Below are 22718 nucleotides of genomic sequence, written 5' to 3'. Positions count from 1 at the left end.
ATTCCTCTAAGAATCCTCCCATAACTGCTGTGGCCCACTGATGTCTCTCACCTCTGAGCAACAGTGTTAGATTAAGAAACTTGAGTTCAAGGCCTGGGTCTCCCGCTAACCTTCTGTGTGACGTTGGGCAAGTCACCTTCTCTCTCTAGGCTGGATTTTCTCACCTACATAAGGGATGGGATGATGACAAAATCCTTGCCCCACCAGCCTCCCAGGGTGATGGTCTGAGTCCTGGTCCTGTGAAATCAGGGCCTGAGGCTGTGTCCATCCTGGTTTCTGAAACCCACCTGATGTAGCAGCAGGAAAGATGAGCCTGGACAAGTCAATATTTCCTATCAGCACACGGGTGTACGCCTCCTGATAGGGAGAGGAAGAGGTGATGTGGAGGACGGGAGGAGGAGCCAGGGGAGTTTCTAGTTGCTTGGCCTATGGATACATGGTGCAGGGCCCAGGCCTGGGTGTGTGTGGGCAGGGTGGGGGGAGTTGCATCGTCATCTGTGGCTGCCCAGGTTCTGGAAGATGGCCAGCAGAGACTGAAGAGGGCCTTCCCAAAGCTGGGGCTCCATCACGTGCTTCTCTATGGCTGGTTTATGAGGGTCATTACAATATCTACAGGAGACACTTGGTGACGGTGAGCCGAGGCTGTGACTCCCTGGGCTGAATCCTGACTCAGCCACTCACTCTGAGACCTTGGGCAGGTGACTTTAACTGCTGTGTGCCTCAGTTTCCTTATCTGCGATGGGAAGATAACAGGACCTAGCTCCTAAGGTTGTTGGGAGAGGTGGGCAGACTAATGTACAGAAGGTGCTGCCAACAGTGCGCATGCTTCGTGGAAGGTTAGCGCTCTCATTCCTGTGGTTGTGACGGCTGCTGAGTTTTCTTAAGGCCTTTCATGAGGGTTGAGGTTTGCTGACTTGGCAGCTTAGCCTTCCTCTGTCAGGGGAGGGAGGTGGGCTGACAGTGGCCTCTTCTGGTCACTTCCAGAGGCGATGTGGTAAATCCCCATCACCACACACAGTGCATAGGCTTGTCACTTTGTGCAGGACAGCCAGAGGCAGCAGACTCTGCCGCTAAACTGTGAGCTCCTGGAGGCCTGCACAGCATTTTGTTCCTCTCTCTGTGTTTCCAGCACAATGTCTGCCCCATAGTTGGCCTGCTGCATGCAGCATGACGGCAGCTCGCTGCTCCACCCCCAGGGCCCTCTGGTGTACAGAGACAATGCCTTCGCCTCTGCCCCAGCTGGCCAGCCTGAACACCTCTGGCTCCTTTCCACCGTGGAGGCTTCACTTGTGCTGTTTTCCTCCACTTGGGATGCCTTTCTTTCTTCTTTCTGCTGAGTATAGGGCCAGGCACACAGGCAGCAACCAAAAAATATTTGTGTACTGATTTACCAGAATAGGACGAGGCTCAGCTTGGGCTGAGGCCTTGTCAGTGGCCTGAAATATCCCCAGGGAAGCAGCAGGGAGCACTGGGTTTTCTGGCACCATGTATGACCTTGGGCAAACTACGTAACCTCTCTGTGCCTCAGTTTTAGCCTCTGAAATGGAAGGGATCTTGATTGCTTGGGTGCCCCCTTGAGGCAGGGGGGAGAGGGGAAATCTGGGCCCATGCTTACCTTCTGGAAGGCAGACGGGGTGCCCCAGTGGACTGTTCTGGTGATGTCTGTGGTCCCGTCCCTGTGGAGAAGGAAAACCAACACGTCCTGCTCTGCCAAATGCCTGGGGCTAGTGACTGGGGCCATGTGCTTTCTGTGTGCTTTCCATAAGTGGCAGGGCTGGGATGGGATGTGTGGACGGCAAAAGGAAGAAGACAGCTACCATAATCAAAATCACCTCTTCAGTGCCTATGTGTGAAAGGCCTCTGCAAAGCTATCAAGTTAAAAGCCACTAAGTTGTCTGACAAGTGTGATTCCCTGCCCTACACACTCCTCCCCCATCGCATCATTTTGGCTGTTTTGTAGATCTGGGTTTCCTTGGGTCTGGCTGGTTCTCAAAGCAAGGCTTCTTCCAGGTTTCCTGGGAGGCAGAAAGGGGATTGTCCCCTTTTTACAGCTGGGGAAACTGAAGTCCAGAGAGATTATGTTATCATAACAGTCTCATATTCAGATAGTTATTGACCATTTATAGGACACTTTTGCTGCTCCCCGGGAAGAATGGCAGAGGAGGCCTCATTATCCCCATTTCACAGATGAGGCCATTGAGGCCATGCAACTGTTTCCCTCTCTGAACCTCAGTGAGGCCAGGCCTAGAGGAAGCACTGCCTCTCCACGCAGTCCTCTCCATGGCAAACACAGATCTGACCCAGTGATTTGCTGAGTTCCATTGAGGTGAAGCCTCAGCCCCAAGGTCTGACTCTCAACCCTCAGCTGCAGCAGTTGCCACAGGATGGTCCCTGTGATCACGCCTTGGTGAGGGAGAGGGGAGAAATGGTCCCAGGGCCCTGGGGCTCCTCCTTGGGTCATAGGGTGTGGTGGCCTTCTTCTTCAGAAGGAAAGAAGAGGAAGTGAGGTGACTATTTCCCCGGCCTCACCCTACTCTGAACACACTTCATTCCAGCAACGCCCCCACAAATTCACTTCCCCTTTGCTCACTGGCCATCTCAAGTACACCCAGCATCAAACTCCTGACCAGCAAAGGCTGCTAAGCTGAGCGTCTGCTACTCCAGATCCCCGAGAGCTGTGCTAAGAACAAGCAAAGAGCCTCTGTTGTTAGCACATTCGCCATTTCCACAGGATAGAGACTGGGAAACCATTTGAAACTACTCCTTGCTCCTCCATCAGTTCAGCGCGGCCCTTCTTTTGCCCCACCCCATGCTTCCCACAGTCTACTTCCTTCCTTAATGAGAAGGGAAAATCTTTCAGGTCAGCTCTGCTCAGCTCAACTCTGGTGTGAATGATTGGTTACACGTTTGGAAGGAATAGGGTTAGCCTTTTTTTTTTTTTTTTTTTTTTTTTTTTTTAACAGAGTCTTGCTCTGTTGCTCAGACTGGAGTGCGGTGTCACCATTGCGGCTCAGTGCAACCTCCGCCTCCCGGGTTCAAATGATTCTCCTGCCTCAGCTTCCCTTGGGAAGCATGCTCCACCACACCCGGCTAATTTTTGTATTTTTAGTAGAGATGGGGTCTCACCATGCTGCCCAGGCTGGTCTCAAGCTCCTGACCTCAGGTGATCTGCCTGCCTCAGTCTCCCAAAGTGCTGGGATTACAGGTGTGAGCCACCATGCCTGGCCAGGTTAGCCTATTCTGCATGGCTGTCATGTCTGAGCATTCAGGTTGTACACTGTACAAGGGTAGCCCATCGAAAGGGTTGCTTCTCTCATCTGCCCCCACCTCCACCCTGAACAGTGCCATGGGGAAGAGGGGGCTGAGGAGTCTGCATGATGTTGGTGGTGCAGGGCTGTCCAGGGTGTGCACGAGTGGGTGACAGTAGGGTGTATGTGTTTGTGTAGCCAGGCAGGGACATCGAATATAGTTGCTCAGACTGTGCAATAATACGTGGACTTAGAAAACATTTTACTTGAGGCTTGGCATGGTGGCTAACGTCTGTAATCCCAGCACTTTGGGACAGCACTTTGGGAGGGCAGGGCAGGTGGATCACCTGAGGTCAGGAGTTTGAGACCAGCCTGGTCAACATGGTGAAACTCCATCTCTCTCTCTCTCTCTCTCTCTCTCTCTCTCTCTCTCTCTCTCTATATATATATATATATATATATATATATATATATATATATATATATATATATATCTCCAGGCATATGGTGGTGAACAACTGTAGTCCCAGCTACTTGGGAGGCTGAAGCAGAAGAATCGCTTGAACCCAGGATGCAGACGTTGCAGTGAGCCAAGATCGCGCCACTGCACTCCAAACCTGGGCAACAGAGTGAGACTCTGTCAAAAAACAAACAAACAAGCAAACAAACAACCCACACAAAACAGTAAACATTTTACTTGAGCAAAGGAAGTCTTTTCCTAATTCCCACAGAGGTGCTGCCTGGGTCCTGCCACTGTTCCAGCCTCTGTGTATTTCCCACTGTGCAGGGACCCTGTGTGTGAAAATGGGAAGGATGTTTGGGGCTCATTCCAGGTCTCTCCTTTCTCAGACGAAGAATCCATGGCTCAGGAAGGGAAAGCTTTGGCTGACTCTTGGCAGGCTCAGGAGGTCTGAGCAGAGACATCTAGGCCAGGGTGAGGTGAGGGGTACATACCAGTACTGCCCCCCAGAGTCCAGCAGGTACATCTCATCTGAGGACAGCTTGCGGTTCAGCTCCTTGGTCGGGCTGAGAAGGGGAAGAGAATGCTGAGAGGGGCAGCCTAACCCTGCACTGGATCACATGGGGGCCCTTGGTGGGAGGACCTCTGGGGTCTGGGCTTCCAGGCCAGTCCCTCTGGGGGAAGTCATTCTATCCCAAAGGGCCCTGGAAGAGAACTCAGCTTCCGCTGCTGCTGTCTTCAGCACAGGTCTGCTAATCTTGCACCCGGCTGAGCCAGGCCCTGGACCCCGGGAGGAGAGAGAGGGTGAAGTCCAGAATGTGAGAGCTGGGAGAGCCCTAGAGACCCCCCAGCCCAGCCGTCTCCTTTTCCATAAGGAGAAGCAGGCCCATGGAGGCCAAGGGGCTTGCACGAGGATGCGCGGTACAGCGGCGAAGAGTTGGGCCTCTACCTGGATGCTCCCTTCGGCCCTTTGTCTCTAACTTCCTGCTGCCTCTGAGAGCAGAGGGCCCCGAGAAGAAGCAGAGCACAGGAAGGGAGGGTTCCTCCAGGGTGGGGCTGCAGAGCAAGAGGTGGTAAAGCGGAGGAGCACCCACCGCGACACTCTAGCCCGAGTGGGTAGGAGGGCCTGGGGCAAGGCAGCCAAAAGCGTGGGAGACACCAGGGGACACCAGGGAGGGAATTCTGGGACATATCAGGCACTCCCTTGGAGGGCACTGACCTCTCCCTGCTGTGCCCATGCCAGGCGGAGGCAGCTGGTCAGCTTGGCCCCCCACATTTCATCAGGCAGGCCTGCAGGGCTTTGTTTTCTATAGGGCCAAACACCTGGCTAGCCTGCATCTTGGGCCCACCTTGGTTGGTTCAGACTGAGTGAACAGGCCTCTCTTCATGTGACCTCGTGAGCTTTAAGCATTAGCTAACATAAGCAACACACGGGAAGCCAGGGAAAAGCATCCAATGGTGTCTCCCTTCCAGGTCCCCTAGCCTCCAGTGCTCAGGCCTTTTCATTACACAGCAACTCCCTACTCCACACTGAGCTCCTCTCCCAGCCCCCACAGGGCTAAGAGCCTCAGACCTCCAATGTGGACTCAGTTCCCAGAACATCCCCCTCCCCTCACCCTGTTCCTCTATACACACAATGGGATCCCCCCAACAGGGCCCTAGAAAATTAATTTTCCTCAAGTACCTGTAGTGGGCCAGGGCAGCATTCAGACCACTAGCAGAGATGGTTTCAAAACTGGGTCCAGAGGAGAACTGTTCTTCTCTGGAAAGTACAAGGCAAGGCATGGTCAATGAATCGGCCCCTGGACTGGGCTGGGCCTGGGATATCTAATAAAATCCAATGAAGGTCACGGCTGCCTCTACCAGACACCATTTGGCTCTCCCAGCCCTCACCTCCTGGTTCCATCTCCCCAAGCCTTGACCTGTCATTTATAGAGGAAGATCAGAGGACACACTGTAGACACCAATTATTCCCTCTCCACCTCCATTTTACGGATAGTAGTGAAGAAACCCAGCTCTTTGTATCTGAAAACTCCCCCAGTCCTGGAAGAGCATCCTGTACCTCAAACCTACAATCCGGGCCCTGACTTGGGCCAAGCATGCCTTCGGGAATCCTCCTCTCTACCTGGTATTCTCAAGTGGTCCAGGGGCTGACCTGGTCTGAGCCACAGCCTCCCCCAAGGAGAGCCAGACCATGCCTGAAGCAGACACTAGGGGACGCTATTGAGTTGTGGCCCTTCAAGTTGTCCTGCTTTCAGCGGGGCGGGAAATGTAATCCAACGCCCCCTGCTCAACTCCCCCACCAACCAAGAACCTGTCTCTCCTTGTTCTACAGAGCCCTCCCCCACCCAGCCCGCATATGAGGAGGATCTTCCTTCCCGTTAAGTAAGGGGACAAATTCCCCCTCCCTGCCCCCACTGCAACACAAAAAAGGATGGCCGTGGCTCTTCACCCTCGGAACTTGTCCACGAGCTCTGCCCCCGAGAACTCGTCCACTGTGCCTTTGGGCACATTCTTCTCCAGCCAGACCAAGTACCGGATCACAGCCACAGCGTCCCGCACCTGGAGTTGGGGAAGCAGGGAAACAGAGGAGCTGGCTGAGGTCTGATTGCAGCCACAGGCTCCAAGATGATGGAGATCAGATAGCTGCTCCAGGATGTGGAGCTTTAAAAACACTGGCTATTTGATGTCAAAGAATTCTTGTTAGTGTTTATATGTGATCACAGTGTGTTCCTGTTTTTGAAAGAGTTCTGTGTTGACAGCAGAAATGACACGCTATCTAGGATTTACTTTTAAAAGAATCCAGCAGCAGAGGGGGTGGTGGTGGTGGTAATGAACATGGGGTTATAGACAAAACAAGAATGGCCATGAGTCAAGGATTGTTGAAGCTGGGTGAAGGGACACTGGAGATTATGATGCTATTTTCTCTACCTTTGTGTGTCTTTAAAATTTCCTATAAGATAAAGTTTTTTTTTTTTTTAAATGAGGTGGTTTATCTTAATTTTAACAAGAATTCTTTTTTAAAAATTGAGCCATCCTCTTGCCAGTGTGAGGAAATCATTACAGCTAACATTTAACACTTAGAATGTGCTAGATGGTGCTCAGAGCAATATACATATTCATTGAATTCTCACCACAACCATATGCTGTAAGATTACTATTATGATCCTCATTTTACAGATGGGGTAACTGAGGCCCAGAGAGGTAAAATGACTTGGCCAAGGTCACTCAGTTAGGAATTGGGTGGAACTGGGGTTTGAACTCAAGGCACCCTAGCTCCGGGGCCTGTGCTCTAAACCACTGTACTATATTGGGGGCAAGGATATGTGGTACATGTGGGCGCCTGGGAATAATTTGGTGCCTGCTTCTTTATTCCTTCCCCTCCCCTCCCCTCCCTTCCCTTTCCCTCCTCTTTCTTTCTTTCTTTCTTTCTTTCTTTCTTTCTTTCTTTCTTTCTTTCTTTCTTTCTTTCTTTCTTTCTCTCTCTCTCTCTCTCTTCTTTCTTTCTTTTCTTTTTTCTCCTTCCTTCCTTCCTTCCTTCCTTCCTTCCTTCCTTCCTTCCTTCCTTCCTTCCTTCCTTCCTTCCTTCCTTCCTTCCTTCCTTCTCTCTCTCTCTCTCTCTCTCTTTTTGACCTAGTCTCGCCCAGGTTGGAGTGCAGTGGCATGATCTCAGCTCATTGCAACCTCTACTTCCCAGGTTCAAGCGATTCTCATGCCTCAGCCTCCTGAGTAGCTGGGACTACAGGTGACTGCCACCATGCCCGGCTAATTTTTGTGTTTTTAGTAGAGACGGGGCTTCACCATGTTGGCCAGGCTGGTCTTGGACTCCTGAGCTCAAGTAATCCTCTCACTTTGGCCTCCCAAAGTGCTGGGATTACAGGCGTGAGCCACCACACCCAGCTTGCTTCTTTGTTTCATTGAGGGTTTTCTTCAGGCTCTTCTGGAAGCCTTTCCTTTCTAACTCATTAGGCTGGATACTCCCAAAAGGCCATGTCTGCCTGAACGTGGACTTACGTGGCTGGCCTTGAGGAGGGCCTGCTCCTTGCTGTTCTTCACTGCCTTGGTCATCATCACTGGGGAGTAGGTATCTGTCACGAGTTTCTCCTGTTGGGGGCAGGGAGGAGAAAAGGAGGTCTGGGGGCACAGTAAAGGAGGCACAGGGGTGTTTTCAAAGGACTGGCAGGAGGACCCAGCAGAGGTGAGACTTGCCACCGTTTCTTGGCAATGTTCTTTCCTCTGTGTGCTTTCTCTCTTTCCTAGTTTTCCACGTCCAGCTGAACCTTCTCTCCTTCCAGGAAGGCTTCCTTGATTGACACTGCCTTGCTTGGCAGTGAACTCCCTATCTTTGGATCCCACCAGCACTCTGGGATGGATCAGAGTCTGGCCTGAGTCAATCAACAGGCTATTCTTTTTTTTTTTTTTTTTTGAGACGGAGTCTCACTCTGTCGCCCGGGCTGGAGTGCAGTGGCCAGATCTCAGCTCACTGCAAGCTCCGCCTCCCGGGTTTACGCCATTCTCCTGCCTCAGCCTCCCGAGTAGCTGGGACTACAGATGCCCGCCACCTCGCCCGGCTAGGTTTTTGTATTTTTTAGTAGAGACGGGGTTTCACCGTGTTAGCCAGGATGGTCTCGATTTCCTGACCTCATGATCCGCCCGTCTTGGCCTTGCAAAGTGCTGGGATTACAGGCTTGAGCCAGCGCGCCCGGCCTCGACAGGCTATTCTGACTGTAAGTTTCCTGTACGTATCATGACAGCTACCATTTATTGAACGCCTACCATGTGTCAGCCATATACACTATCTCCTTTAAATCTCCACTGAACGACTCCTGTGAGGTCGGGACTCTTATTGCCATTTTATAGGTGAAGAAAAAGACCCAGATTGGCTAAGTTGCTTGTCCAAAGTCACTGCACAGCTAGTTAGGGGCGGAGCTGGAATTCATTTTCAAGTTTGGCTGACTCCAAAGTCTCTGCTAGATCAGGCCATATACTCTCCAGCCTCCTGACAATTTTATGAACTCTCTGGACGAACATCCCTGTTTCCTATTCTGTCTCTTCCCAATTAGGCCAAGAAGGGAACTCACTGCACAGTTGTTGGCTGACCAGGTGACTGAATGGCTGAGGGGTTTCATCCCACTTTAGATTAAGACTTCTCAGGCCTGGAGCGGAGATTGGTGCCTGGCTTGGGCTGGGGCCTGGTAAACCCACCTTGGGTATCACTTCATAGATCCCATACATGGTATAGCTGGTCCCGATCCAGATCCTCACATCTCCCAATGCATAGGCCTGGATGCTGTCACGAACTTGACTGTAATCCTCGATTTGCACACACATGGGGCCTGTGCAACTGGAGTTCAGATAGCTCAAGGTTTCAGAGCTAAAGCGACTCTTGTTTGCAAACAACCTGGGTGGGGCGGGAAGGCAAGGAGGGTCCTGAGCATCTGTTAAGAATGCAAAGGACCAGAGGCAGTCACAGTCCCTTTGTTCCTGGAGGTCAAAGGAAGCCAGCCCCAGGGAGCCAAGCAGGCCAGATTTGGGATTCAACAGGGACAGAGTTTTAAAGAGTCAGGAAAAGCCAACAGGGGGTTTTCTAAAGGGTTGTGCTGGGGCAGGCACCAAGCTGATGGGCAACCAGAGGGCTGTACATTAAGGCAGGATCAGTGGTGGGGCATCGAGAGGGTGGAAGTTGGAGGAAGTCCACGACAGCAAACTAAGGAAAAGCCATACCTGATAGAAGAGTCTGTGAGCAGTGTGTAGGAATAGAAGAAGGGGTTATAGGGGATGTCACTGGCTCGAAGGTTGAAGAGCCCTGGGAAGAGAATTGACAAGGACTATTTAATGCTGATCTGCCTGAGGCAAGCTTTCCTTTTCTTTTCTTTTTTTCTTTCCTTCCTTCCTCCCTTCCTTCCTCCCTTCCTTCCTTCCTTCCTTCCTTCCTTCCTTCCTTCCTTCCTTCCTTCCTTCCTTCCTCCCTCCCTCCCTCCCTCCCTCCCTCCCTTCCTTTTTTTTGACAGTATCTTGCTCTGTTGCCCAGGCTGGAGTGCAGTGGCAAGCTCTCACTGCAACCTCCACCTCCCAGGTTCAAGCAAGTCTCCTGCCTCACCCACCCAAGTAGCTGGGATTACAGGTGCCCGCCACCACGCCCAACTAATTTTTGTATTTTTAATAGAGGCGGGGTTTCAACATGTTGGTCAGACTGGTCTTGAACTCCTGACTTTAGATGATCCGCCCGCCTTGGCCTCCCAAAGTGCTGGGATTACAGGCGTGAATCACCGTGCCTGGCCTGAGGCAAGCATTTCTGACACTTTTGCCCTACGGTTTCTTTTGGCCCCCAAAGATTACCAGCAACATGTTTGCATCATCTACCCCTGCATGTTACTCAATCTTTTTTTTTTTTTTTTTTTTGGGAGGGGAGCGGTCTTTGAGATGCTGTTGAGAGTTATGGCTCTTTCCCCCCAGAAAAATGCAGATACTTAGCAGTCAGCACACAGTTCCAGTGGGTCCCTGGAATATCTGAAGCCCAGCCATAGGGATCAGACAAGAAGTCCTGAGCCATACCAGAAAGAGTAGGGTCCCACTGGGTGCTAAAGCTGGGAGTGTGAGTGCCCTGGGGTAGTGGCTAGGTTGTTGGGAGGCATTTGCTGGTCCTCCTCCCCTTAATGAGACGGAAGCACTTTGCTGCCATGGCCAGTTCATTCCTCTGGTGGCCTGTGGGCTGGTACCGGCTTGCTCAGGGCTACCTTGTGTCCTTTTTCTGCAGCCATGAGCTCCTGCCCCCTTACCCTTCTTGGTTCTCACGGGCTGTGGCCATGGAGTTCTGAAGAACTGGTGGGCACACGGTTATTTGGGGAGGAGCTAGCTTTGTGCTACAGGGCCTGGGAGGCTTGGGGCATTGGGGAGACCCAGGCGGCTACCCATGTCTGCAAATCCACACTCACAGGCCGTCTCCTCAAGCGCCGACAGAAGGACGGCAGTTGGGGCCTTCTGATGCTTCTGCATCTGACTTCGGACGCCAGATACTTTCTCCTGCCAAGTGCTCCCTAGAAGCAAAGGAGCCCAAAGAAAGTGTAAGTGACAGACCTTGCCTTTGGCACTTGGTTCCTGGAAGGTCAGCCTTAGAGTAACAGTTTTGCATCCTCTTAAAAAGCAGCAGAACCCTTTCCTCAAACAAACTCTTAATGACATGGGCCCTGCACCAAGATGGGGCTCAAATCCTGGCTTTGCCATTACTGGATGGGTGATCTTGGGCAAATTACTTAACCCCTCTGTGTCTCATTTTGCACATCTGTAAAATGGGGATGAAGTATAATAAGTATCTGCCTCAACAGGGTTGCTATGAGGATGGAATGAATTAATATTTGTAAAGGACACTAAATGGTATCTTGAGATGTAGTAACTCTTATATCTTTCTGATTAATAAATAAGCATGCAGACTGAGATCAGGAGAGCAGTTCTAGTTGAAGGACAAAGGGGTAGGGCTGGGGCTATGTTCAACCTTGTCCTCTGCGGTAACTGTAGTATTTACTAAGCCACGGGTACTGGTCTAAGTACTCCATGTGCATTGTTCTAATGCTTACCCATCCCATTTTACAGATAAGGAAACTGAGGCTTCAGAGAGGTAAAGTGACTTGTCTAGGGTTTCATGGATGCAAGACGCAGAGCTGGGATTTGAACTCTGGTCTGTCTGACTGCATGGTCCACGCTCTTAATCTGTACAGACACTACTGTCTTGATAACATCGTCAGTCTCCAAATCTGTCCTTAAACTCTGTGTCACAGCACCGTCCTTTCTCAGATGCTTATATCCAGGTTCTAGGACTTTAGTTTTCATCTTCTGTCCCTGCCCCCTGCAAGGTATTCAAAGAATCTACACCAGGCAGGACTAGGAGTTTGCTGGCCGAAGGCCATAAAGAGTCCTAGTTGGGTTCAGATATGAGCGTAAATAACTTAATGACGTGAAAAATATTTCGTGTAAACCGGTAAAACTATTCAACAATGACCAAAGCTTTGGGTACAATACATTTTGCAGGTTTATTTTACTACATATTTAACACATAATTTGTTATGTGTAAAATACACATAGCATAAAACGTATCATTTTAACCTTTTGAAAGTGCACAATTCAGTGGCTTTCAGCACACTCACAATGTTGTGCAACCATCGCCACGATCTAATTCTAGAACATTTTCATCATCCCCAAAGGAAACCCTGTGCTCACTAAGGAGTCACTCCCTATCCCCCCTCCCCTGAGCCCCAGGAAACCACTAATTTATTTTCTGTCTCTATGGATTTGCCAATGCTGGATATTTCATACAAATGGAATTGTACAATTCCATTGAGAAGGCCAGGCCTTCTCTGACTGGCTTCTTTCACTTGCAATTATGTTTTCAAGGTTCAGGAATATGATACCTTTCTGAGAAACCAAATGAACCCAAATTTCAACGGTCTGGTGCGTACAGGTATCTTTGAGTAGCGAACTTTTCATGTTCTGCCCTTTGCACTCTCCTTTCTCCTTTAAAACCTGCAAGTGGCTGGAAAGTCTCTCTCGTCTCTATAAGCTTATTGAAGCTGAACTCTGTTCTTTAGCTTCCAAACTCAAGCTCCAGGTGCCTTTTTCTTGAAGACTGGCAGTGTGCGATGACTCGGCATCCCCTCACTTTTGGGAAGTGACAAAACCCTTCCAGCCCGAGAAAGGTTTTTCTGTTTTTTCTCCTCTCCTTCCCGACATAACTTTGACTTTCTTTATCTGAATAAGATGAGTTTTATTTATGATTTAACAGTCTTGGATAGCAAGTTTCTTTTAAAATGGTGTCAAGATGCAGAAAGAATGATTCTACAATTTATATCAGAACAGATAAAGAAAAATGGACACAATTTTCACTTGTTTCATCAAGGCTGCTATTTTGAAATCTCCCTTCTGCTTTATTGGCTCCTTTCTAAATGAGAAATTGTGTGGACTTGCATGTGGAAAGGGATCTCTTGGCTTGATCACTGTTACTAGGAATCCAAGTTCATTGGCTCATTCAGAATTCCCAGGGAGATAGGAGTGGTTGGTGGCCAAGATACTGATTCATAATCAGTAGCCCGGTCCTGGTCAGGACTTTAGTTACGACTTACAGGAATCTTACAACATACTGTTCTTTTGTGATGTATTTAGATAGTGTCAACAGGGTCAAGGTTATTGATGTTATATTTTTCTAACTTTCCTGATTGGTCCAGCAAAACCTGAACTGTCATCTGTGCTACAGAATGACTCTGAACTTAGTTATTTACTTATTCTGTCCACTCCTGGCCCACCTGACCCCAGCCATCTCACAAATCTAAATTCTTCATCACAAGAGGGTCACAAGTAAAGGTCTGACTGATTCATTATGAATCAGTCTCCGCCACCAGACAAGCAAATCATATCATGCTTTTTTATCTCTCTTGAAAGGGGTTGGATATTTCCTCTCATCTTTCTCTGTTTTCCTTCTTTCCTCCCTTCCTACTCCATCTTGCTTCAAATCCTAACATTCTTTAATCCAACATTTTCTAAGTATGGTCGGAGGACATTTTGATTCAGACTCCTCAAGGGGAGGGGGCCCTGAAATCTGCATTTTAAACAAGCATCCCAGGTGACTCATGTGCATGCTAAGGTTTGCAAACCACTGCTTTGGTACCTCTGATGATGAAGTTCGCCACCTACGGAATAGCAGCCGGGACTTGCGTTGCTACAAGTTGGGAAGGAAACTGGGCTTACTGAATCACCTGTGAATGCCTCCTGCAGGGCATAAATGGGTTGATTTGGAACAGGTGGCCTTTCTGATCCCCACACCAGGTCCACAAGGTTGGTTGTGATGGACACCAGCTGTCTGTTAGAGCCTTGGAGGGCCAGATTATAACTCTCCCAGGTGTCTGCAGAGACAGGAAGGAGTCACTTGTCCCTTGCCCATTTACACCTCAGGAAAAAATTGTGATTCAAGCAGTTAGTCCTGGTTCCCTTTGCCTCCATTTGCAGCCCAGCTGCCCTGAGCCTGCCCCAGCAGCCTGCCCCCCCCCCATCCCCCGGCATGTGTGCCCATGCTGGGGTATGTTTCTCATCCTCTTTCTGCTTTCCAAGCCTAATGCCCTGAGCCTACTCGAACACTGACCGCCACAAATTGGCTAAGCTTGTCTTTTACATTGCCAGTGGCTGTGGGTGGTCCTTCTTTTGGGCACTAATTATTTTATCAGGGCTTCAATGTCACAGTCCAAAGGAATGGTGATGTTCTGGCCATTGGACAGGCTGGCAATGAAGCCAGTTCTAAAGCACAAGCCTTTCAGTACATATTCATAAGGACTCCCCTTTGGGAGAATGGGCTGGCCAGCTGTCTGGGGCCCCAGAACTCAGAAAGTTGTATTCTCAGGGGCCTTTTTTTTTTTTTTTTTTTTAAAAAAAAAAAAAAACAACTCAGAGGCCCTCCCAACTCTTTTGACCCTTCTAAGCTACCTTCCAGAAGAGGGTTACCATGTGATTCCAGCACCATTATTGGCAGGGTTCCAGGGCACAGAGGATGGTTCTGAGTTCAAGCACATTCTGCCTATTCATCCACTGGATCTTTAATGATTCACTGAGTCTTCTAGGTTGGGTCTCTGCACTCATGGATTTTAAAATATTTGTACTGATTCTTTTAAATGTATTTTAATTACACAATTCCATGAATACATCCTCATTGCAAAACATTCTGCAACTACAATTTCAAATGCTCTATCTTTATAGTCCCACCGCCCCTCCTTCTACCAAGGTCCATTTCTTTATATCCCAGGAAAGCTAAGTCACCCTTGTTGGCATGGACAAATTCAGGGGCTGAGGGAAGACCATACCAATGGATAAGAGGAAGGGGTCAAAGCCCACACACCCTCCAGCAGGAATCTCGGTGAGGAGCCAGGTGACAATAGGAGTGGTGCCAACTGAAAGAAAGATAGGAAGGAATGCAGAGGTCACCCCCAGGGCCAGCCCAAGGCCCTGCAGCCAGGGGTTCTGTCTGACGGTCCTACCACGTGTGTCTTCCTTGAGATCAGCCTCGAAGGTCAGTGATGGCCTCAAATTTCCTAAGCTCCCCATAGGGACCCAGCATGGTCTTACATGCATGCTCTCACCTATATCTTCCTGAACCTAGTCCAGGTCCCAAGACTTGGGGGACAAATCCATGCGGCCCTTCTACCTTCCTTATGGAGCTCCCAGTTGCAGTCCATCTGCCGCTCAGCCTGAGTCCAGTAGCGACTGTCGGTCCAGACAGCTGCTTTCTTCATGGTCACCACTGCAGTTCCTGGGGCAGAACAGAGAAACTTGCAGGTGAGGGTGAAGGGGAGGAACGTGGCATTAGCTGATGGATGTGCAATGCAGTGCTGGCTCTGAGAATGCCACGAGGGGCCTCTGGAAAGAGATTCTCTCCTCCATTGGAAGGAAGTGAGGAAGGAGATGTTAAAAAGAGCTATGGGGGGAGCTGGCAGAAAGGTGTCCTGAATCAGGCACCTCTGCTTTGTGTCGAGGGCTGCTTGTGGACTTTCAGCAGAAGTGAGGTCAACTTTTGGCTGCAAGTAGGCGCTCTCAGGAAAGATGGGGCTCAGCGTAAAGACTCGGTGGCTGATCGGGACGCTAAGGCAGAGGCTCAGCTGAGGACTGGTGGGGAAGAATAATCCAGAGATTTTGGCAAAGGGAAAAAGAGCCTATGATGCACGAGGCAGGGTAGTTTGAAGCCCAAGGAGGAACGTTTGAGGATCAGAAAAGGAAACTTGGATTTCATTCAATTGGCCAGGATCACGGTGCGAGGCCCCTTCAGACACTGTGATCTCATCAAGGGCTTCTGTTTGTGTCTCATTTGGCCATGTGAAGTGATGTTGTCCGTAAAGCAACTGGCAAAGGAAAGCTTTGTCCCCCAATGAGCCCTCATGTGAAGGGAATCGGCAGATTCTTAGTGGTTAGAGGTAGAAGTAGCAACTATTCAGAAATGGAGCCCAGGAGTGCCAGACTGGGCCTGGCTGCAGCAGAGGTAATGAGCATGGGAAGGCAGCCTCTGCCTCATTTCTACACAGAAAATGGCTGGTGGGCTATGAGATATGTGCCCTGGGGAATATGATGGCTTTGGGCTGGTGGAGGGAGACAGAGAGAGTAGAAGGGTTTTCTCTACAGTAGGTTCTGGGGTCCCAGATGCCGAGACACTAGCCACATTAGGTCCTCTGTGACCACCTCTGGATCTACCAACAAAAGCAATGGGGCTGCGTAATGATTGTCACCTGCAGACCCTGTAAAGCCTGTAATCCACGCACGCCTCTCGTCATGTTGGCCGATGTACTCGTTCTAGGAAATCAACAACACCATCATTAGCCTTTTTCGTGGTGTCAGATCCCACATGAAAGGCCCCCAACCACATCCCAGTTATTTCTGTCTGTCAGCTCCAACCCCTTGTCAGCTACAAGCCCAAGCACACCAAGTGCCTCTTCCAGGAAGTCCTCTGTAACTCTCCCAGCCTTCAATATCTTCCCTTCCTTTGAGCAACCGTAACTTTTGCAATTCAACACCCCCCGCCCCGCCCCATCCACACTGGACTCAGTGCAACACTGGACTGTTCTGCAAAGGAGCCTTGTTGCCCTGCCCTGCAAATTCTATGCAGTCTAGGGTCCTGTCTTTTGGTTCGTTTGGGATTTCCCCTCCAGCTAACCCTTCTCCCTCCTGAGTCAAGCACAGTAGACTGGGAACATCATAACTTCTGCAAAGGGCTTTACATATTATCATATTTTGATCCTCATAATCCTTGGAGATAGATCTCATTACAGACCCATTTCTCTTTGCAGAAGAGGAAACTGAGGCTCAGGGAAGTTCAGACACTTACCCAACATTCTTAGCCCTTCCCAGCATGTAGGAAAACTAATTCAAACAAGCTCATTGACACTGAAAATGCCCTCTCCCAAATGGGCTGGTGTTGGAAAGGTGGATGGTATGGAAGGTGGAGCTAGTGATGGGAAACGGTGGGATGGGTGCCCCCCTCCACAATCAACCCCGTACTCCCATAACCCAGGATTTTGGATCATTTTGCCACTCCATTCCACAGAGTATGGGAAGGCCTGGGCCGGAAGGGAGCTTAGAGTTCTTTCAGTGCAATTTCCAGCCCGCCTTCTAACCTCCTAGGGCAGGGATACCCTAAACATTCATTCTGGATCTGCCTTCTAGGAATTGATGAAAATTGATTCTGAAGTTGTTTATAGTTTAATTTCTTGAGGTTAAGGAGGTTTGGCAATGTCTCCCTGCCTATGTAGAAGGATACATTCTTTCAGTTGCCCTAAAACTACCATGTCCATGCTCTCCACTTCCCTCCCTTTGCCTGTCAGATCCTTTCCCTGTCTTCATCTTCTGAGTTTTAACAGCTACTGTTTGTGGTCTCTGACCCAGGGTATCAGAGAGGGCAAGGGGGAGACAAGCTGTCTCTTACCATGTGAGCATCCGTGTCTGGGATGATGTAGGCTGAGAGATTCTGGGTCTGCATCTGCTGGCGGAGGGCTGTGAGTGACACTGTGGTGTTGACCACAGTAACTGGAAGGTACTGACAGATGACAAGAAGATATCGAGACACAAACAAACAGATACACATGTTGCTTAAAGAAAATCACACATGGGCCCCTGGCCTCCAGAAGAACCCCCAGCCTCTCCTGAAGCAGGGGTTGGGGAAAGTTAGGCTGACCTGGCTTGGGAAGGGTTGGGGCGGCAACTGATGTTACCACTTAGTCTAGATAAAGATGCCTGGGCTGGGTGGAGATGGAGGTGTTGAAGAGTTTGGAAAGGGACCCCTTGTGACAGTAACGGGACCTGAGTCTGGGATGCGGGTGTGGGTGAGAACTGCAGGGGTCTGAGCTCTGGCACTGGGCCAGGCCATGCAGATGGTCCTTCTTTGGCTACCTGGGGTAGGGTTGCCAGATTAGCAAATAAAAATACAGGACACTCACCTAGTTATGTTTGCATTTCAAATAAACAATGTATAATGTTTTAATGTAAGTATTACATTAAATACTTACATTAAAACATGCACAATTTGGGGCATACTTGCAGTAAATTCTTATTTGTTATCTAAAATTCAAATGTAACTGGGTGTCCTGTATTTTATCTGGCAACCTTCCCTTGGCAGGGCTTTTTCAGGTTGCCACCCACTGGTCCCAAATGGCAGAGGAGAGTGAATGAATGCCCCCAACAGTTTGAGATACTGCCCAGAAAGACCCTTTCCAGACCAGTTCTCTATTTCTTTACAGGTCGTTTTAGCTTTAAAACGAAAAGCATGTTTTCGTTTGTGCTGTTTTGCTTTCTACTCCACAATATATCCATGTTTGTTTTAACATAAAAGTAATGTGGTTCGCCCACCCACCTGCCTGCCCTAGGGGGTCCCATAAAGTTGATATTGCTAGCAGATGTACTGCGTTTTCCCATGGCTTACAGTGCTGCTGGCATGCCTACCCCTTAGCCCCTACTCTGATTGTAGAAAGAATCACTCTGCTCCCCAGCTAGGAAGCTGACTACTCAAGCCCCTTCTGCGGGACCTTTTCCTCATCTTCACGCCCTAGGCCTCCCTCTCTTGCCCTTCCTTTGGCTTTTCTTTGGTTTTGGTTTTGTTTTGTTTTGTTTTTGAGACAGTCTCGCTCTGTTGCCCAGACTGGAGTATAGTGGCACGATCTCGGCTCCCTGCAACCTCTGCTTCCTGGGTTCAAGCAATTCTTCTGCCTCAGCCTCCCAAGTAGTGGGGATTACAGGGACCCGCCACCATGCCTAGCTCATTTTTTTTTATTTTTAGTAGAGACGGGTTTCACCATGTTGCCCAGGCTGGTCTCGAACTCTTGACCTCAGGTGATCCACCCGACTTGGCCTCCCAAAGTGCTGGGATTACAGGTGTCAGCCACAGTGCCCGGCCTCCGTTGCCTCTTCTAACACCTGTCTTCCTCCCTCTTCCCTTCTGTGCTTCTCCTTTTGCTGTCACTCTAGAATTTGTCTTTTTTCCCTCCCATCTTCCTAGCCTCTGCCTGGCCTCAGCCAAAGGCCAGCTAGGGCCCTCCTGCCCTCCTCCCACCTCCTAGCGGGGTTTCCCAGACCCAGATCAGCACGGAAGCAGATAACCTGCTGCGGGGAATGAGTGGGAGGGAGGGGAGGGCACTGATGTGGAGGGGAGGGAGTGGAAGGGGTAGGGGCCCCAGAGTCCGGAAATCAGGAGAAAGCCTGATAGGGGGAGGGGCTACCAACTGAGCGAATGGGGGATGGAGAAGACGATAGGGCACAGCGGGGGTGCCTCGATGCAGGGGTGAGTGGGGCAGGGTGGCGGGGAGGTGCGCTGGGGGGGAGGGGGCTTGTGCGTGGGGCGGGAGCGGGGGCGGGGGCTACTCACAGGAGGGTTGGTGGAACAGTTTCTCACATCCTGCCCTCCAAGATCCGCTGGCTTTGGGTGGCCCCAGGCACAAGCTAGAAGCCCAGAGAGAAACCCAGGGTCATTTGGGGACCAGCTAGTTACCAGAGAGGGAAGGACCTCAGCCCGCCCCGCAGGGCCTCCGTCCTTTGAAACGCACGAAGCTGGCCAGCTCTACTTGAGGATAAAAATAATCACATTTCATAGGAAATCAGGTTGAATTGGATAGCACCCTGGGTCACAATCAAAGAAATCTGTTTCATAGACAAGTGATTGCCACTTTTGGATGGGTTTTAGTGCTCATTAAATCAATTTTTCTTCTAATCTAATTGGGTCTTTTCAGGGTTTAGTGAAGTGGAAAAGTTGTGTGTAAATTAAATTTTTGTTATCAAATTTTCTTTGAAATGCTCTAGAGGATCACACTAATTAATCACCCCACCTTCATTTTAGCCTTTTATAAATCTAATTGTATAATACACTGGGTTGACTTCAATTTAAGGCCTGCTTGCACTGTTTCTTATAGTCCAAATCTTTGCCTATCGTTCCAGGCTCATTTTCAATATATTAGACAGAAATCCCAGTCTTCCATGGTGGGGAAAGGTGGATTAATTAGCATTTAAAGACACCCTACTATGTGCCAGATACTGAATGTAGCAATTCACCTACAGTATCTCATTTGATATTTGTGACATCCCTATGAGGTAGAAATTATTGTTCAGTTTCTGCAGAGGAGCAAGTCAAGGCCCAGAGAGATCTGGTAACTTGTCTAACTTGTGCCACCAGCAGTCAGTGGTAGAACAGGGATTTGAACCCAGGCCATCTTAATACAAAAGAGGTGAGTGTCCTTTCTGTCCTCCCACGCTGCCAAGTATGAGAGGCGGGCCTGGAAAGGGTGATGCCACAGAAGGGACAGAGTATATGGAGATCTAGTTTCCAGTTAGGGCTCTGCCCCAAATTTAGAGTGACTCAAGAGTGACCCCCCCAATATTGAGCAAACATCTAAGCGCCTACTGTGTGCCAGGCACTGGACTAAGTTCTCCAGGCTCTGGACCTCTGGAAAGGAGGGGCTTGAATTAGACAAAGTCCCTTCCTGCCCTGAAAGCCCAGTGGTCTCTGATAGTTCTTGCCTCTAACCCCTCTGTCTTTTAGGGAGGGATTTCCCTAGAGGGTAATGGGGCCCTGAGTGTGGGGAGACGTTACACTCCCCCTGGCCTCACCCCTTTTTTTTTTTTTGAGACAGAGTCTCTCTCTGTCACCCAGGCTGGAGTGCAGTGGGGCGATTTCAGCTCACTGCAACCTCTGCCTCCCGGGTTCAAGCAATTCTCCTGCTTCAGCCTCCCAAGTAGCTAGGACTACAGGCATGCACCCACCACACCCAGCTAATTTTTGTATTTTTAGTAGAGATGGGTTTCACTATATTGGCCAGGCTGTTCTCAAACTCCTGACCTCAAGTGATCCACCTGCCTCGGCCTCCCAAAGTGTTGGGATTACAGGCGTGAGTCACTGCACCCAACACCCCTCTGCACCTTTTTTTTTTTTTTTTTTTTTTTTTTTTTTTGAGATGGAGTCTCCCTCTTTTGCCCAGGCTGGAGTGCAGTGGCATGATCTTGGCTCACTGCAGTCTCTGCCTACTGGGTTCAAGCGATTCTCCTGCCTCCACCCCTTGAGGAGCTAGGATTACAAGTGTGTGCCACCATGCCTGGCTAATTTTTGTAATTTTAGTAGAGATGGTGTTTCACCATGTTGGCCAGGCTGGTCTCGAACTTCTGACCTCAAGTGATCCACCTGCCATGGCCTCCCAAAGAGCTGGGATTACAGGCATGAGCCACCACACCCAGCCACACTTTTGAGTGGGTTGAGCTACAGATGCAAGGAGGGTGGCTGGGGTTCATCACCATGAACGCTCTGCGTGATTTTGTCTTGGTCTCATAAACTCAAGGATCAGATGTGACTCATACTGTTTATTTAAGAAAATGAACACCCATTTCTGTAGAAACAGATCCCTGGCAAAATGTTGGCACTGAGATGCTAACATAAGAAGCGGGACACAGCCAACTTATGTCTCTCTGGACACCAGAATATGCTGTTCTCTGAGGCAGCAAAGCAGGGGTTCCCAAGAGTAGGCTCTGCAGCTGAATGACTCTGTGGTCCCTGGCACAAGGCCTGGCTCTGGGTAGGTGCTCAGGAACTGGACACTGAATGATCAGGCCCTGCCGACAGATAACAAAGAAAGGAAGGCTAAGGTGGGAGCGCTGGGCTGGGCACCTAGTTGAGGACAGAGAGGGTGCCGCAGGAATGATGAAGACTCTCTCCCTGACCAAAGTTTAGTTAGGCTCCCCCAAAGCCTCTTCTCCACTTGGCCTTGACCTTGGCCTTCTGTGTCTGTCCTGCCCTTGCCAGGCCTGCATCACCCAGTCTTAGCAAGAATCTTGCTAAGTCAGTTTAGACACCCTTGATATCTGATCACTCTGGCCTGCTGTCAGCAAGAATCCTGTTCAGTCGGTTTAGCAAGAATCCCCCTACCCTTGCTATCTCCTCTTAATACTTTTCCATCCACTGACCCCCTCACTCTGCTCCTTGGCTACGGATCCCTGGAAGTCTTTTCTGTAATCAGAGTTGAGTCCCATCTCTCTCCTCTATTGCAATGCGGTAGTCTTAAATTAAGTTTTCCTTACCGTTTTAACGAGTGTCAGAATAATATTTTTTCTTTAACGGGGGAATGTAAAGGTGCCAAACCAGACTCGATCCAAGTCACGAGGGCCCCCAACACTGGCCCTGAGGTGCCTCTTCCTCAAGTCAGAGAGAGGAAGCAACAGAAAAAGAGACTCGTGCCCCACCCCTCACTCCAACCCTTTCTGAGCTCAGAGGGGAGAGGTCAGAGGTGCCTTCCAGTGGAAGCTAGGATGCACATACCACAGAGGAGGACCAGCCAGGGGCAGCAGCCCCAGTGAGCCCGGGCCATAGGGTCTCCAGATGCAGGCGCTGGGTGGATGGAGGGACAAGGGAGAGAGGGAGGGCTCTGTCCCCGGCCTCTTCCTTCAGGCCTTTCCTGGGCGCGAGCAGACAAGGGGTGGGGGCTGGTGTCAAGAAGGAGGCGTCTGGCTGCTGGATGGAGAGTGCCTCTGTGGTCTTTTGTTTTGGAGGGCTCTGGGAGCCAGAGGAGCTTTGGGCTGCCCGAGGCGGACTCTGCAAGTTCCTAGTTGTTTACGATAGGGTGTGAGGCTATCCTGGGCAGAGTCCAAAGATCTCAAGAGACAGAGGCACAACAGCTGGTCTCAATCAGCCTGCTTTTCCCAGCCCCCTCTCAGCAGCCGAGCCCCCGCCATTCCTTAATTTGGTCCCCTCCCCTCCAGCAAGCTGATTCCCATTAGCTCCCACACTCTGGGCTCTGGCTCCAGCACCTGCTTTTGCTGTGGGGATGGAGATTTGCCTCCTGCTGCTGCTCCTCCTCCTCCCCATCTTCCTCCTCCTCCTTTTCCTTCTCCTCCTCATTTTTCCTCCTTCCCCTCATTTTCTGTTTTCCTCCTCCTCTTCCTCTTCCTCCTTTTCCCTCTTTGTCCTCCTCCTTTTCTTTTTTCCTCCTCCTTCTCCATTTCCTCCTCATCCTCCTTTTTCC

General features: G+C 50.0%; 1 protein-coding gene across 1 annotated transcript in view; it reads right to left on the bottom strand.

Annotated features, from left to right (window-relative positions):
- Window positions 1-22290, bottom strand: part of XPNPEP2 (X-prolyl aminopeptidase 2) — a 30902-nt gene extending 8612 nt beyond the window's left edge. The window contains exons 1-16 of the mRNA XM_005594541.5: window positions 22016-22290; window positions 19085-19158; window positions 17153-17263; window positions 15960-16023; window positions 14888-14992; window positions 14547-14633; window positions 13452-13598; window positions 10644-10745; window positions 9433-9514; window positions 8914-9109; window positions 7723-7812; window positions 6161-6270; window positions 5393-5470; window positions 4203-4274; window positions 1616-1676; window positions 288-357 (exon numbers count right to left, since the gene is read on the bottom strand). Of these exons, the coding sequence (XP_005594598.1) occupies window positions 288-357; window positions 1616-1676; window positions 4203-4274; window positions 5393-5470; window positions 6161-6270; window positions 7723-7812; window positions 8914-9109; window positions 9433-9514; window positions 10644-10745; window positions 13452-13598; window positions 14547-14633; window positions 14888-14992; window positions 15960-16023; window positions 17153-17263; window positions 19085-19158; window positions 22016-22064 (1498 nt within the window). The 5' untranslated portion in view covers window positions 22065-22290. The remainder of the gene's footprint in view (window positions 1-287; window positions 358-1615; window positions 1677-4202; window positions 4275-5392; window positions 5471-6160; window positions 6271-7722; window positions 7813-8913; window positions 9110-9432; window positions 9515-10643; window positions 10746-13451; window positions 13599-14546; window positions 14634-14887; window positions 14993-15959; window positions 16024-17152; window positions 17264-19084; window positions 19159-22015) is intronic.
- Window positions 22291-22718: the final 428 nt, after the last annotated feature.

The sequence above is a fragment of the Macaca fascicularis genome, chromosome X (genome assembly GCF_037993035.2).
Source record: "Macaca fascicularis isolate 582-1 chromosome X, T2T-MFA8v1.1".
In the NCBI taxonomy this organism is placed as follows: Eukaryota; Metazoa; Chordata; class Mammalia; order Primates; family Cercopithecidae; genus Macaca; species Macaca fascicularis.
The sequence above is the reverse complement of the archived record's forward strand: the minus strand, read 5'-3'. Positions and strand labels throughout refer to the sequence as shown.